Source organism: Rutilus rutilus (genome assembly GCF_951802725.1).
Source record: "Rutilus rutilus genome assembly, chromosome: 3".
NCBI classification, from domain to species: Eukaryota; Metazoa; Chordata; class Actinopteri; order Cypriniformes; family Leuciscidae; genus Rutilus; species Rutilus rutilus.
The window spans coordinates 52,678,171-52,695,932 of record NC_140211.1 but is presented as its reverse complement, the minus strand read 5'-3'; the positions used below and the strand labels follow the sequence as shown (position 1 = coordinate 52,695,932).

At 39.3% G+C, this 17,762-nt stretch overlaps 2 protein-coding genes across 2 annotated transcripts in view; one reads left to right on the top strand and one right to left on the bottom strand.

Moving 5' to 3' along the window:
* Window positions 1–17,762, top strand: part of hnf4b (hepatic nuclear factor 4, beta) — a 457,854-nt gene that overhangs the window by 251,723 nt on the left and 188,369 nt on the right. The gene's annotated exons all lie outside the window — the stretch shown is intronic.
* Window positions 971–17,417, bottom strand: atxn1l (ataxin 1-like). The gene is made up of 3 exons (XM_084405562.1): window positions 17,309–17,417; window positions 13,733–14,811; window positions 971–9,390 (listed from the first exon to the last, which is right to left on the bottom strand). The coding sequence occupies exons 2-3, from the start codon at window positions 14,684–14,686 to the stop codon at window positions 8,062–8,064; spliced, it is 2,283 nt and encodes a 760-aa protein (XP_084261688.1). The 5' UTR covers window positions 14,687–14,811; window positions 17,309–17,417; the 3' UTR covers window positions 971–8,061.

The window sequence follows — 17,762 nt, the reverse complement described above, 5'->3', positions numbered from 1 at the left end:
CTATCTAGATATTTACATGATACAATGTTTACAACTCTCTAAAAGGCCAAAATGACTGAAACCTTATAAAGTGACAAGAATAGGTCACAACAACGCCAAATCCTGTCCTATTCAGAAAGCCATGCTCTGTTATTGGGTTAACAGATTGGAAGCTCATCATAAAAGCAGGAACAGAATGTGGAATAAACATTGACTTTACTGCTAAGAGTTTGTTTCTGTCTTTCTCTCTTTAAAAAAGAAAAAGTGCACACATGTAAAGTGAGATTAAAACATCCGAGGCCATATTGAAAATGTGGTATTCATAAGTAGTCATGCTGATAATATATTCTCTGTAATGGGGAAAATAGACATCGAAAAAGCAAAATGCAAAACAAGCATTTTCACTTGTACACTTTCAGGCCCCATTAAAATATATCTAAGTGTACTCTGGTGTACTGCATTTCATCTGAAATTTGGTCACCACATGGTTTTGATTCAGTAATCTTGATTATTTTAGAAAGACGACAAATAATTCACCCCATAGTGGAATATAAAATAATAAAAAAACAAGAGCAATTGTACATTCACAGACTCAAAAGTTTGTATTTCAGATTTTTTTAAAAATTAATGCATTCTACATTGGATATTATTGTAATCATAATCTATTATTAAACTCTGTAATTGATGCATTGGATTCATCAGATGCATCAATGCACTTTTCCAACCCTTTTTAAAAAGTATTACAATTTACTAATTGAATGGAACGCATAAGAAAAACAGACGTCAAGCCAGCATGTTAATATTATATAGATATATATATATATATATATATTATATTGTGTTTACTTAACAAACATGATAAATGCAATGTTTCCAAGAAGTTAGCTGTAACAATAAAAATACAATATCTTTGTGTCCTTACATAGAATTAAAACAGGAAAACAAAATAAAACAAAAACAGCCCTAAGTAGTTCACAGAGAGGTACAAATATACAGTACAAATCTATTTTATTCAAAAAAGGGTACAAATAAAAACGCAACAAAATATAGTTATTAATGCTTTGTAAAGTTCAGGTAGGTGTAGGGTAGGCTAAGGGAGCACTTTGGGTAGACGACTCTAAGGCTTTTGAGAAGAATTAATACATATTGGTACGGGCGTACGGCCATACGATATTAAAACGTACTATACAAAGTTTATACAACCTGGATTATACTTGAGGATTGAATATAATACATACATCATTGCATATATTTCGCAGATTTTTATGCATTAAACAAAGATGCCATCTCATTTAAAACTGGTCACACATCACATAAAAAGCAGTGTCACTTAGTGCCAAGAAGTACAATGTCAAATTTGAGAGTATATAATGATTCCTTTAAAACCGTTAGAAACCTGATTTCAGCCGACATTACTGACTCTGGATTGCTGTGCCTCCCCCGAGTTCTGTCTGGGATTTACACAAACTGCCACGTGTTAGGTTCGTAAAGCCTTACAAAACAATATATACAACAAAAATCAAATCGCAAACAATTTGAAGCAATGATACAACTACAAGTCACTGAAATGTTACTGATACAGAAAACCCTGATGGTTTATTCTCGAGTGGGTTTAAACACTTATTAAACTGGATGTCAAACAGGGAGACTAAATGGACGTCTGTAAAAGATTTCCTCGGACTCTTAGCCCAAACTATTACGTATATCTGCAGGGATTCTCGTTTTCTGACGCAGACTCCAATAAATTTAGTTTTCACTAATTTCTTCAAACCATTTTAATGAGGATTTTCTGATTTTTTTTTTTTTTAAAGTACGTTTTTCACCACAAAAATCAAAAGAAATGAGTAGTTTATGCAAAATGGGCGAAATTCGGTTTCGTAAGATTCAAACATTACACATTTGCTCTAAAAAGGACCGCTTACTAAGGAAGTGAGGGAAGCTGGAATCAGTGCATCAGTCTAGACTTCACTTCTGCTCTACTAACAAGAGCAAAATATAAATAAAATAATAATTTTGAATTTTATTAAGCTTGCATTGTGTTCAACGAAGATACACATTATGAGCTAGTCCAAAAAAAACAAAACAAAAAAAACATCTTACAATCAGGAAGTGCAACGTCACTAATTGTTGTCAGTGAGCAACCCGAGCCACATTACACCAGACCTTTATAAAGAGTCGTCCACGGTCAAAACGACTAGAACCGAATGAGACTTTGTCTCCACGTGAAATCGTACGACCTTGCAGAGAGGAAGTCACTTGCAGGCATCGTTTACGAACAATGCACATCTTAAGGCGTTATTGACAAGCTAATATTATACAAAACATATCTTCATATCTGTACATAAGCATAAAAATGTTGGATGATTGTTTACGTGGTTTCGAATGATTCAATATAAATGGCGAAACATTTACAATAACACTATAGGTGAGGGGAAATAAGTGCAGAACATTTCATTGCATCAAAGTGACAAACGTCTATGTTACATGATTAGGTGAGGCTCTACGGAAGAACAACACGGTTTCAGAGCGAAGAACAAACGCAGAAGGCGTGTGCACGAGAATAGGGCGTCTACACACCAGAAATATATCCTTTGATTTCAATGGGGAACATGAAAAATCATCATTGATAAAGGAAAAACGCCAGTGTTGTGAAAATGTGACCAACACCTGAATCTGAAATGCAATCTCAGTTGCAGGCTGGTCTGATTGTGCTTTTGTAAGTATTCCGGAAAACAAATCCCCACTTTATTTCGACTAATCCAACTCTTTGCTCATTAAGAATGCATTTCTACCCATGAAACCCTCTGTTTGTCTAGTGTGCAGGCATCCTATTCCTCATAGGGAGATGAAATGCTTACATCAGTGCTGTACTGCTCAATATGTATGCAAAAGCGAGGTATAAAGGACATGATTGGATTAATTCTCTCACATCCATAGAGAGAAGGAAATGCAGAAGCGTAAGAATGTAGCTTGAGCTTAAACCTTCTGTGCTGTTATTACCATTGAATATGCAACGTCAAATGATAAAAATCACAGCTTTACAGTGTCACAATTTACAGATTCCCAACCCCCCACGTTGATCTTGCGTCAATAGCTAAGCTATACAAGTGCTGTAGTGATGACATTTTTGCTGTCCAAAACCTGGAAACGGGTTAACATTTTAGCACTTCCAGTAACAGAATCCTGAACTAAACGGGTTTTTGGTTAAAAGCCTGAAATAAAGTCTGTAGTTAACACAAGCTCAAGATATTTTCATGTTTTATTTTACAACACAAAAATACATTAGTAATACCATCATGAGCTTTTACTTGTCTTGTAAAAGGCGGTTGATAACAAGTGGCTGAATGGGACTACAGAGGTTATCAGGGACATTAAAGGGGTCATGAACTGGCTTTTTTTAATTAAAAGGTCAACTTATGACGTTCACTTGGTTTTTACATTCAAAAACATCAAAATGAATAAGTAATAGGCTATTTTCCTAGACTATGTCCTAGACAGAGTTGTCGGACACTTAATGGTGGTGACGATGACATCATGCGACCGTGGCGTAGATCGTTTATAGCCTTTACTTCTGAGGACTGTATTTATGCCTCAAAATTCATAAAAGTTGTGTTCATTTGTGGAGATTATCATGAACAAAACGTGCAAGAATCATAAATTTTTTGGGTCACAGAGCCAAACAATAATCTACCAAAAAGAAAAAAATCTTATTTTCTACAATGATCCATTAGGTTTTGTTGAGGGAAACAGGGTGATGCTAACTTCCAGGCTGACCTACAAAAATGTCATCATCAGTGCAGCACTCCATTACTAATATTTCTAATTGTAGGTATTTGGGATGCCATGAAGTTTTCAGGCAGAAAGGTTGACGTTGCAGTATAGACCGGATCAAAATGGCCCTCAACAGTACGGAATGATTTTAAAGCCAGCGAGATTGATATATGACATGTGATGACAGTAAGAGCAAAGTGGAGACATGCAATTCTCCCAGAGAACAGAGCTTAATAAGACAGACCAGAGTAAAGTTAAGACATTGGGAAGGCACAAACATAGCGTCAACTCTTCTTGGTTACAGTGCACAGGATAGTAGCTCAGTTCTTAATGAAAGCGAACTCAGTCCATCTCCGCCATGAAGGTTGCATGTGGGAGATTTCATCTCCACGAGAGATGGCTGGTAAGGCAGTGCATTTGAGAAGACGGAGAACAGTGCACCATTGCTGACAAAAAAAAATAAAAAAAATAGAATAAAAAAATAAAAATACAGCACCAAACTAGCGACACAAGATAAGCTTCAAGTTATGCGATTTGGTAGTGACATAGACCTAACTGATTACTACTACCATAAAGGTCACCAAGCCTGCGGGTTACTAGAGAAAATACAGAATGTGCAACGATATCGAAATGTTTCTTGAAACGCAGCCGACCACAGACGAACTGGTGAGAGTGTAGAAACCGCATTACTCGTAGGGTGCTGACTGAGTCTCTACTGCATAGCTCATGCTAAAGCTGTATCTTTCTGCTATCTCGAGTCACGTATTGCTTCATGTCAAATGTAATACTTAAAACAATTGAATAACAACAAATCCCCACTCTTATCAACTTTCCCTGTGTGTGTGAACCTAACAACCTGAAACCAGTCAAAGTTGGTCTGACCAGGCTGAAGACAAGCAGACCAGATTAGGCAGGTTTAAGATGTTTTTCCCAGTCTGGAACATACTAAATTTGTGTCTGCAAGGCCTTGGATGACAGTTGTGACCCTTTTGGGCAGCTCACTTCTCCACAGTCAAGTGAGCAATAATGAAGTGTCCTCTGTGAACTATCTTAAAGGGGTCCAACATGTGCCACCGAAACATTCTGGGACAAAGGGGAAAGAGCAAGGAAGAAATAACATGAACTAGATTTGAGACCAGATTATAAATAGCATGAAAGTGGGACTCCTTTTTAAGAGGGAACAGGATGTCTCCAAACAAAACAACAGATGACGCTCATGAAACGCTTCATAAACAACAAATGGATTTGAACCAATGTTGGTTGATCAAAACCAAATACTGTTATACTCGATACACACATTGCCATTTCTTCATTTTGTCTGAATCAGACTTGTTGGTAAACCAGGTAGGTTCACACTGGGGCAAATGGTTTTGGGCCCCACATAATTTGTCCTGCGAGTTCAATCGATTAACCCTTCTTTATACCTCTTCCGAACTTCTCTAACATTAGAGGTTTTAGAACTGCACAGACATGTGGTATCATTGAGGTTGATGCAGTCTGGAGGAAGTCTAGGCTAAATCTAACTAGTCAAATGCTAGCGCTACATTTATATAAAATATATATATTATTATTTTACCTAAAAGAAAGAAAAAAAACCCTCCTCTTAAAGCCTTGAGTGATAATGAGAGTGCAAAAACTGTTAAATTAAATCATGGCCCAAACAGAGAAAGCCCAGCAATGCCAAGAGCCAACAACGCGGAGAAATACCAAAGGTCTCATGAAAGAACTTGAACCAAAATGGAAACGAAAAATTGCACCTGACAAATAGTAAGTGGAGGCAAAACATTGAGGGGGAAACAAAGAAACGTTACAAAAACAACAACAACTACAACAGCAAAAGGAAAAGTGGGAATGTCAGGCTCTTTTCTGGAATGCTGTTTTGAAACTAAACACAATCTTCCTAATGTTTATATTATTTGGTCTAATTGCACTTAAGTCATGATTTCATCCATCTGAAAATGTTCAGTAACTACGAAAAGTGAAACTGCAGCATTTTCTCTTGGCTAATGTGTAAACAGTGTCAACCTTGCCTGTCAGTTTCTCGTGAGCCAAAAACCACCAACAAAACTGAATACTTCAAAAGAACACAAACATTTTCCCTTCATTATTAAAAAACAAAAAAAACAAAACAATAAAACACATAATATATCTGATTCCTGTTAAAGAGTCAGTGTGAGTCAATTGAACTTATCTGTGCAATACAAGACCTGCAGTACAAGTTTTAAAAAAAATCACTCGTGGGTAATATTGCCAAGAAGAGAAGAGAACGCAATACTGTACAAGAGTTCACCAATTACAGAAACCAAAGAAGAAACCATAAAAACCTCAGCACAGATTTGAATTAGAAACTATATTAATAAAGCTCTTTCCTCTTTCAAGATGAGTTTACGGTTCAACACTGGTCCTAACCAGGCATGACGTGAAAAGTTTCCGGTGATGAGTAATTTGTCCGTCCAAACTGAAAGCAAAAATGCTACACCCTGTGACAAAAGAAAACCTATGGAGGGATTTTGGACCAATGAGATTTCACGTTAGGCAGAGTTACCGAGCGCAACACCACAAAAAAAGAAACCGACAAAATTGATAGCCAAAAGCGTCTTGTCGCTTGGCGCTTTTTGCAGACACACCACAATATAACTCACGCATCACTTTGTTTTATCAAGTCATACCTGGTTAGGACATCATTTAAGGTAGACCAAGGTCTTTTTAGAAATAGCAAGAGCTGACCCTGAATTTCCTAATCAGCGGGTGTTTCAGAAAAGCCCCATTTTGAGGTGCGATTTCATATGTCATCTCTGAAGACACTACTGGTCAGACAGAAAATCTGCCTAAAAGAAAGAGGTGTTGTTTTAGGGGTAATTGCATGGTTGTAATGAACTCCTGTAGTAACTGTTAGAGTGAGTATTATCACAAAGTAAAACTGCATTATCTTAGAAAATCAAGAGAAGTGCAGGAAAAGGTTTTTACATACAGACTGCAAACGCTGCACATAGAAAAATCTAAATACAAGGAGTAATCTATCCTGCACGGGATTAAAAAACAACAACAAAAAAAAACATGAAAAACAACTATTGCTTTGATTTTGATAACTGAGCAGGGTCAGTCCACACCCAACAGCAGTGAATCTACACTTGTCTGTGCTCAACGCTTCCAATGGGACGATTTCATTTAAACCTGCACGCTTCAGAGCAATAATCCATTTCCACAGGAACAAGCCGTTCGCAAACGACTAGAACCCGTTCCACATTTGGTCTCAGCTTCGCAAGCATGGCTGATTTTGGCTGACACCACATGTTGTCTCCAGGAAATTGGGCACAACAATGTAGGATTAAAAAAAAGAAGTTAATTATCAGACTGAAGGATGCTTCCAACCAATGAGGTACTATTTAGAGGCGTTTTCCTAGGCCAGCCTTACTGGGAAATGATAACTCCAATGGGGTTGAGGAGGAGAGATCACACTGAAACTGGAATGCAGATTCAGAGCCACTGCTGAATCAAAACTAAAAACCTCTGAGGAGTCGTTAATGCAACTGTTAAGATGCGTGTGAGACTTCATCTGGAAATAGTTCCTGATTGTAGAAAGATTGTTGGATCGATTGATTGATGTGACGATGCTGGGCAACTGTTCTCAAACTCCAGACTAGAAAGTAGTCCTCAGCAGAAGCACCCTGAGAAGAGGCAGGGAGAGGAGGAGAGTGTAGGAAAGTGAGGACAAACACACCTCTAGAGAGAGACGCATTAAAAACTGTCCAAGTTTTAAGGTCTTAGCCAATAAAAGCATGGCAGCGCAACAAGGGAAACAGTCAATGTTTAGAGAGAAAATGCCTGTCTTTTAGGGAAAAAAAAGTTGTTGTTGAGCAATCTATCCTCTTTCGTCCTTCTTCAAAATATATAATTATTATTGTAAAGGCTTGTCAAGATTCTATGGCTGTATCCCATTCTTATCCCTGGCCTTTCTGAAATAAACATCTACTTGAGGAACTGCAAGATATCTTTATGCAAGTGATCACTGCCAAAAGATGATAGTTCACCCACAGGAACACGCAGACGATGCAGGCTTTGGTACGTGATTTACCAGATAAAGCTGCCCATGCAGATCATTGCGAACTCTGACTATGACCTGGCAAAATAAGTCCTCTGCTCGAGACCAGAACCGAAAAGAACTGGAGAAGGGGGCAGCAGGGGGAATCTTCCAATATGTGCAAAATCTCAAACATTCTGAGGCTACATTCTCTCTCCCTCCGACCACGCTCCCTCTTTCACATCCGACTGACACTTCACTCCCAAAGACAATCTCTTTTGTGTTTGCTGCTACTTGCCGGCGTTCGAGCGGCCCTCGATGGATAGCTTGACCTCCTGAGGGATAAACGATGGCCGAGAGGAGCCAGAGGTGGCAACTGAGGCTAAACTTCCCTCCTCGTTCTTGATGTTATATCTTTGGAAGCCAGGGGCAGACCAGCGCCTCTGGGACGCCCCTAAGGAAGAGGCTCCCGCTCCGGTTCCCGGTGGAGCATGACCCTCAGTGTGCAAATAGTAGTTGCTCTGGCTCCGAGTGTGCTCTGCTGAAGTCCTGTTCGGTCTGGGGGACACATCGATGTGTCGAGGACCCCCGACCTGCATGGGCTCTTCCTTGTCCCTGTCCCTCTCTCTGTGGATGCGCTCCATCTTTAATTGGTTTGGTGGCCGAGGGGTGTGCTGGGGCGCAGGGGGGCCCATTGGCTGAGGAGGGGCTCCTGACGTGGAGTTGGCTTTGGTGGGAGTCCGGGCCTGCAGTTGCTGCGTCGGTTTCTGCTGCAACGTGGCTTGCTGCTGCAGCGTCACGGACACGCAGACGTCGCCCACTTGCAGATGGTGGCAGGTGAGACCGTACAGTTGGGCAGTCCCCTCAGGGCTACAGGACGACCAGCCCTGCCCGAAAACGAAAAACGGGTGTTCGGGGGGAACATCTATAGTCACTTTGCTCTGCTGCTCCCCTACGTTGAAATGCAGCGCCACTAGACCGGGCCGCTGACTAGCGCGGATATCCACCACCATGCTCGAGTCGATCTTCAGTCCACCGCTAACTTCCGCGCTCCGCACAAAGTCCTGAGTCTGCAGATCTTCCACACGCTTGAGCTCTCCGGTAGCCAACTGGATGATGGCGCCCTTCATGAAGTGCGACGGGCCAGTGGGTGCCAGCAGAGGAGCCTGTGGTAAAGCACCAGGAGCTTGAGTGGGAAGCTGCTGGGAGGGCTGCTGACCGTGTTGGGGAGGCAGCTCTGCCACCGCCCGCTCTGGGAGACACGCTACTGCATCCATGGCTTTTGTATACGTAGAGGGAGAAGCAACGATGGCTGCTGAGGCCACATCGTTGGTTTGATAATGCTGCTGCTGCTGTTGCTGTTGCTGTTGGTGATGATGGTAGTCCAGGGGCACGAAAACAGGCTGCCCATTGGCCAAGATCACAGCATGACCTTGTTGAACGATATGCTGCTGATGAGCTCTGGATTCAGCAGGATTTAATGCATACGCCGTTCTGACTTCGCTGTGAGTCTCTCGACTCCTCTGAGAGCTTTGAGAAAGGTTCAGAGGGACATGTGCTGCTTCCTTGCGACTCATGCCATGGACAGGAGAGGACAGTCGTCCAACCACCTGCTGGACCTACAAATGAAATGACAAAATTATAGTCAGAAAAAAAATCTAATTCTTTAAATGGAACAGTTTATTGAATAATTAGACAAAAAAGCTTTGCATGTACATTTTCGTTTAGCATCATATCTGATACATCTGACATTTATGGCTCATATGATATAGGAGAATATGGATCTCCCACTCGAGGAAGAAAAATGGAGCAAAAATATGAAGTTTGGTGCAGTTGATGTTATTTATATTGCCAAAAAGTTAAGATTAAAAATTCTGATAGCTTGTAATGTAAATCAATGAGATTTTTATGACCGTTCAGCAGAATATTTGCATAAAATGCATTTAAATATCAGTTATCACAATATCTCCCAAAAATATCCTAGTGCTGAGTATAAATCAAAAACCAATCTCTGTTGTTTTACTAAGTAGTAGCCTGAGTTACTCAATCCTCAACACACCCAAAGCAGATAATAAAGGAAGGAAGTGGTGTAAACTGATGCTGACTCACAAGAATTTCCCCCAAAAAGGAAAAACTCTGAAAACACATTAAGTAGAGATGAAGCAGGAGACATGTAAAAAAAAATACTCTGTGTAGGTCCAGATTGTGTTACAATATTAAATCAAGTTTGAGGAAAAGTCTGACACTGCAAAACATCACAGTGCATAGTTGCACCCCAAGTGAACCTTACTGGTTGTATAATAATCAGGTTGTAGCAGGTAATTAGTTCAACAAAGAAACCTGATTTCCAACTTCTATTCAAATGTGAATACCTGGGAAGTTGTAACAATAACATGTTCAGTGCGGTGTTGGTATTATTAACTAAAACTAAAAATTCAGTAATTGATCTAAATATTAGATATACGCTAAAATTAAACCTAAAAATATAAAAACAAAAGCTAACTCAAAACATTAATAAATATTATGATAGTATATAAATAATAATAAAAATAAACTGGTACAGTGGGATCCAAAATCTGAAACCACACTTTAGAAAATTCAAACATTGAGAATGAAAGATTTAGAGATTTAAACATGAAAACAAACCCCAGCAAATAAATTCATTATTATATAATTTACAAATTGCAATAAAAATTGTGTGTAATTTGTTTAATTGGGTTCTCTTCATCTAGACACGATTAAAAGGTGCAGTAAGCGATTTTCCGAGAAACGCTGTTGAAAATTTAAATCAACACCTAAAACAATTTTGTGAATGTATGCTAGATGTCTGTTCTGTGTGTGCTGAAAAAAGTGTGTTGGTATATAGTCCTGGTTGTGTAAATAGGAGAAAAAACAAACATTGGCATGTGGATTGGCAGTAGGGGGCGTATACACTCATGGTGAGGAAAGAGAGTGAGTGAGTGAGCGAGTAGGACAGAAAGAAAAAGAGAGATGGCCGAGATATTACCAAAGAGGAAAAGGTCTGGGGAATATAATTGGAAGGAGGGTTACGATCAGATAAGAGCTTTAGGACCCACATTAATATTGGAAAGCTTTCCAGCGCTGGAGAGACGTTAGAGAAACTGACGCCAAGGTCCCTTTGTTTCTGCTCGACACGTGAGCAACATTGTTTTTTGCTATGTTTCACAAAACCAAGGTATGCTGTCTGCATCACAGCTGATTCATCCATTGCATGAGCTGTCAAATGTGCCAGCTGTTATTGTTTCATATAGCGTGTTCACTATTTAGGGGGCGGAGAAATGAAAGGATGGGTGTTTTTGTTTGAGTGTCGATTTCACATATCAACAATGTTTCTCATAAATCGCTTACTGCACCTTTAAACAAAGATCTGATCTCAATATAGGTCAAAATTATAGACTGGCCACCATTTTTAATCAGCTTTTCTGCAGTGCACTCAACAGTCCTGTGATGTGGCAAATTACTGTTCAATAAGAAATCAAAGTTGACCACATTATTTACTTAGAAGTAAATTCCCGGTGATATTGTAAGAACTTGCTCTTCTTCTGAAATGACTTCCCCTTTTGAAATAGCCATTTAGGCAAAGCCACATTTTGGTCTTGCTCTATTCTGACATTTAACACCCACTATCCAATGAGTTTCCGATTATAGCATGCCAGAAATCGCTGTCACATGTCATGTCAACAACCCATCTGCAACTCTTTTTATGAATTGTAGTAAAACAGAAGGTCAAATATGTGATCGTTTCATTAAGGAGCAGTTTTAATTTGCTGACATTAGCAATAAAATTGTTGTAAAATCATATTTGTGTTCTAAAAAATCAAGCACTTTCAAACACTGTCTCACATGCATGGCACATTACATGCGCTTTCTTTTTTAAAGCCACAGCATGTACATTTCAGTTTGTTGATCGAAAAAACGGTTGAATTCAGGAGTGAAAAACCACAGACCTTCAATAACCCACTTTCTTTGAACGGACCCTTTTAACATTTAACATTAGCATAAGTCGTAGTGGTGAACGGAAGATGACAGAAAGAAAAAAAAACTTTGCATTAACATTTGCTCCAACAGCAAAATAAAACATCCGTGATGGCGTTTTCATGACTAATATCAAGAGAGTGATTACGTTGGTAAAAAATGTGTCATCAATCAGTTTTTTTTCATTTACTGCAAAGGTAATATAAGACCATGCATAGTGTTATACATGTGTATACATTTTTTTATTTATGAAAATATGAAAAACTTTACTAGATTTGCAATGCTGATAATTGTGGAAATGAGAAGTCTGTGAAAAAGGTCCATTTCGAAAACTCTCTACGAAACTTTCAGCAAGAGGCAAGTCATCTTCATTTATATAGCGCTTTTATTAATGTAGATTGTTCCAAAGCGGCTTTACATTGATAATAGGAAATTAAAGTAACAGAGATTGTTTTTTACAGCATTTACAGCAGCTCTAGAATAAAGTTCTTGTCCAGCTAAAGTTAGTTTTGATTGATTCACTTCCGTCGCAACGATCATTAGTTCTTAACTTAACACGACACCGTTTTAACAGAAAACTCTTAAGTTCTTTCTGCGCAAACTTCAAAAACGCGAACCTGTGAGAACGCTGATGCCGTGCACATGCGTATTACGAGTTCAGTCTATAGGAGGGCTGGGCGATAAAACGATAACGATAAGTATCGCGATATATTTTTGAAGAGTTCGATAAATGTTCGATAATGTTTATGCGCCAAAAGCGGAACGAAACTCATTTGAACCGCGCGCCACACGGACCATTTATCCGCTCGGCTCAAAGTCCAGACGGCAGCGCAGCGCGAGCTCACTAGAGCAGATGCGTTTACTCTGATCGGTCTCGGTCACGAGATCCAGTGAGAAGCGCTTGAATTCAGCGAATAACACAATGTCTCAGTGATTTAAACCAGTTTAAAGGCAGATGAAACAGCGCTGACAAACAGGAGAAACACTGTGCGCAACGATACTGTCAGAAGGCTTTTCCGTCTACAAATTCCCATAATTTACCATGGATTTACCGTAACGTTAGCCTAGTAATATTAACTGCACCATGAAATGTGGGATATACATATTGAATTGTATTATATTATTAATGTAGAGATTGTAGACGATGTATTAAAGGACTGATGGAATATAATTACAGTATTTAATAATGTATTTAGGCTACTGGTTTTCATACAAATACCATAGAAACCATAAAGTTACATTTTGCCATGATAGTGAGGTTATCATGATCTAAATGACCAATGGTTAAGTTTAATAAAACTCAAACAGTCAGAATATTACATTTTACCAAATAAAAATGAGCACAGATTTGTGAAATGTTCACCAGTTTGGCAAGTGTTTGTCCTGATATGTTCTGACAATAAAGAGTAGTTTAAAACCACAATTAACGCTCTGGTTTCTACAACTTTCACTTAGGAGCAAAAATCTGCCTTTAAACTTGAAAGAAATAAAGATTTGACTTTTATCGTGATAATTATCGATATCGACTGATATAAAAAAAAATTATCGTGATATTTCTTTTTTGGCCATATCGCCCAGCCTATAGGTATGCACATTTGAAATATATATATATATATATATATATATATATATATATATATGTATATGTATATATGTATATGTGCACAGGTATGTAGTCCTTCCCTACAAACCAACCATCAACAAGCTACTTGTCTGGTCTTAAAATTTATAATACAGAATTTTTATCGCTTCCGCGTAGCCACGCGAACCAGAATTATCCCGACCACGCTTTATCTGTAGAGAGGTAAAGGGAGGGAGGCCTTCACAGGGGAGAGATTAGTTGACACTTCAGGAGTGCATTGTCGTCGCATCCAGAATATGTAATATGTACTTTATAGATATGTAAAAGACATTTTACATATATTAACACATTGATCCTATAACAGTAAACCATCTGTCCCTTACCTCGAGATCAGTGTCTGGCGTGCTTCTCTGTCCTGGAGACATTCTGCCCTCCAGCCTGCGGCTTTTCAAGCTCTTGTCTTGATGGGACTCCTGCAGCTGCCGTCCTACACTTCTGGACGAATAAACTGCATCTAGATGGCTCTCCCTGCCTCCGTGGTCTCGGTCCCCACCATTCAGCTCCCTTTCCTGCTCTAGGGCTCGTTGAGGTTGGACGCCCCTGACGGCGGGGTGGTAGAACACAGGCACGCCTCTCGGGCTGTGCTCCCCGGCAGGTAACATCCCTACAGTCCCCAGCGCCGCTTGCGTCGCCGCCTGCTCAGACGGGAGCACCAGAGGCGCTGTCATTTTGGTGTACGCGTGGGTCGAGACCTGCTGCTGCTGATGGGACGAGACCACTCCTTCCTGAATCACTGATTGGTATGGAACTAGGTGCGGCTGGGGAACGAATCCCGTAGGCACGCCGTAGGGAACCGCAGTCGCGTACGGAGAGCTAACAAACTGCAAGGAGGAGTGCGGGATCTGGGTGTAGCCGAGCGGAGGGTAGGGAACGCTAGTATGCTGTAACACCGAGGAAGGAACGGTGTAGGCAGGAGAAATGTGGCTGAGAACAGGTGAGTAGGTGCCAGCAGGCAAAGCTACTTTATAGAGCATGCTATACTGATCCATGGGTAACCCGATGAGACCCTCAGCACCCTCCACTCCATAATGCACGCTCGGCTGGGTTCGCACCCACTCGCCGCTACCACTTTGGGCTTCTCCGCTCACTCCAGAGCTTTGTGAAGACGGGCCATCCTCACCTCCTCCTCCACTCCCGATTCCGCTGCCTCCCGCTCCGCCGCTGATGCTACCGCTGCTGCTGTTGTTGGTGGAGGTGTTGTTGTTGTTGTTGTTAACAGGGAGGTCCCGCTTTTTGGGAGGGAGGCACTCCTGGTTGCGCTCGTGGACTGGCTTCATGGTGATTCGGGATGAGAATGGGCGCTGTTACTGAACAGAGGAAGGGACAAAGCCTGACAGCCGCGGAAATAGCACCACTGGAATCAGCTCTGAGAACCTCCCGCTGGCCTCTTCCATCACCTTACCTAAATGCATAAAGAAATTATGGATAAATATAAACAACGTATTCAAACTAATGATGTATAGGCTATTGCTGAACATACGGACCAAGCCAATAAAATGGCTGGTTCAGACGACTGTGCCAACTAGTCGATTAAAGAATGTGGACAATCTGCCAAATGCCATTTTCAAACTCTGCATATACATATATATATAAATTGCTATAATATTTTTGGTGAATATTTAGTGCAACTGCCATATTACTTATAAGCAACGTGCAAGAGTACATATTTTCAAATAAGTATTACATAGCATAGTTTACTTGGCATTTCACATTTTTAAAGGGAAATTTGTTTGGCAATTTGCATAATCTTTTTCCATGTTACTTTGCTCTCAGATCTTCCCGTTTATTTGTAAATTTGAAACAACAATCACCACTGAATCAACCCTTTAGATTTATTAGTTGCAGCCAAGTTTGATTCAATTCAGATTATTTGGACAATATACACTAATAAACACAATTTTACAATTGATGTACCAAAACTGATAATAATTGTTGAGCCATTAATTAAACAACCATAATACAATATAATACAAGTGATGTTATTGATAAGCATTTTTTATAGTTTTAGTTTTCGTAATAAAGATAAAGTTAAATTATAAATAAAAACCGGAGCCGAAAATTTTGCCTTGGCAACTAACTGAAATATTCAAATATTTAAGAACATAATAAAACCTTTGAAAAACAGTGACAAAATGCAATTATTTGTCAGTTTGAAACAACAATCAACACTGAATCAACCCTTTAGATTTATTAGTTGCAGCCAAGTTTGATTCAATTCAGATTATTTGGACAATATAAACTAATACACACAATTTTGCAATTTATGTGCCAAAACTGATAATAATTGTTGAGCCATTAATTAAACAACCATAATATAATAATAATAAATAATATAATAGAAGTGTTGTTATTGATAACCTCTTTTTTTATAGTTTTAGTAATAAAGATAAATTAAATTATAAATAAAAAAACTGAGCCGAAAATGTTGCCTTGGCAACTAACTGAAATATTTAAGAACATTATAAAACAGTGACAAAATGCACTTTTTTTTTTTTTTAGATATGACTGTGTCATTTATTTTCTAGAGCAAAATGTGGAAGTCTCTTTGAGTAACCTTAACCACAGACCTGTTTTACTCATTCAACAAAAGCCACTTTTCTAAAAAACCCATTGGAAATTACCAAGGAAATCCACAAATGCCCCTTCCAGTTCGGCCTAAACACAACGTTGAGGATACTAGAAAGCAAGATACGAGCATCGTGACAAGCATCACTAAATCTCAGAGCAGTTAAAGGGAAATTTTGCAAACTTCCATTTACTGATAAGTGAAATCATTCCAAATGCAAGACTTATCTTATTTTAATTAGTAATGGTGACATCATACTCTAAAAACTACAACCTTTTAATAGTATTTCAAAGCTTATTCTAATCATATTTAACCTTAAATCTCACAGAACAAACCTCACAGTAAAAAATAAGTGCAGTAACAGCCATAATAGTTAATAGAATTAGGCCTAAAAGATAAAGCACTTACTATATATTTCTTCCAGGCTAACCCATGATGCCTCTGTGATTCATACACGTCAGATTCAATAAAGGGAAAGAAAGTGCAGAAATAGAAGGAGCCTAAACCACCATACTAGTTCTCATTTTAGTGTGTGCTGTCTAACATTTGGTATATTTCACATTAATACAAATCTAGGCGTAGTATGTGTTTCAAGTATCATACATAAATACACGACAGACCCAAAATACAAACATACCCGCGGAAAAGGTCATAAAATGCCCCAGAAAGTCAATTCTAGGCGCAATTTTGCTCCGTAGTAATAGTATATTGCTGCTACTACACGCCAGGTGGATCAAATGCACCGCCACCTTTCTAAATATAGCAATCTCTCATTTTAATAGCCAATTTCATAAATCAAAAAGCAGTCACCGAATCGTTTGCAAAAACGAAAAGTTTCCATGAAACGGAAACTTCGATCGCCTGCATACATTATCCTGACACTATTAAACTGAAAAAGACATAAAGAAAAGCGTAATAAAAACATTAAACGCCAAAAATAAGCTGCAATAACGTACAAATTTGATGTTTTGGGTGTTAGTAATCCCTGTCAGGATTGACATCGCGCTGAAGTGAATCGTGGCACGAGACACTAGTGGTGTTTTCATCAAGACTCAAGCGTTAGCCAGCTGCTATTAAAGCCTTTCACTTCACTAGCCAGACGTTTCACACGGCCAATATAATCAATAATTTGCATAGAAACAGTTTGGTGCGTTCGCTTCATTTCGTCCAGTCAAAAACTTTGGTAGTCAAAGCATGTTTGAAACTGAAGCAGGACGAAATGAAAGGCTGGGATTGCCACCGGACCGCCGCTAACGAGCTAATCGCTCTTCCCACATACTCAAACCACCGCTCCTTTACCCGCACGCAGACGCCCTGCGACACAAACACTCACCTCCGCATAGCATCGTGTAGACGACGGGAAAAATACAGACTCTCCGTGGAGTTCGTGCAATAAATCAATGGTGAAATATGGGCTGGTGATATCTGCCCATTCCAGAGGCCAGCAGACTGAAGCCCAGCGGCGCGCGCTGATGACGTCATGGAGGAGTTGATCCGCGGCTAGAAACATTTCAGTTTTTCATTCTCGTACTCATCATATCACACTCATATTATAGCATATAATTAAATATATATATCATTATTTTACTAGCATGTATTATATATACATATACACGTGCATATATCATTTTAAAATCATAATTTGTACAGATGAAAATCATATTAGTTATTTTTTCTCTTTTCGCAATTCAGTGAGCATAGATAGGAGTGAATCAAACTGTTTCCCCCCATGTTCCGTGTAATATCACTAGAGGGCAATGTCGAGCTGTCAATAAATATTATGTTGG

Coding starts and splice junctions, on each gene's coding strand:
- atxn1l (XM_084405562.1), bottom strand. CDS start 14,686: ATGAAGCCAGTCCACGAGCGCAACCAGGAGTGCCTCCCTCCCAAAAAG. Junction 9,391..13,732: donor CGCCAGACACTGATCTCGAG/GTAAGGGACAGA, acceptor TTTCATTTGTAG/GTCCAGCAGGTGGTTGGACG.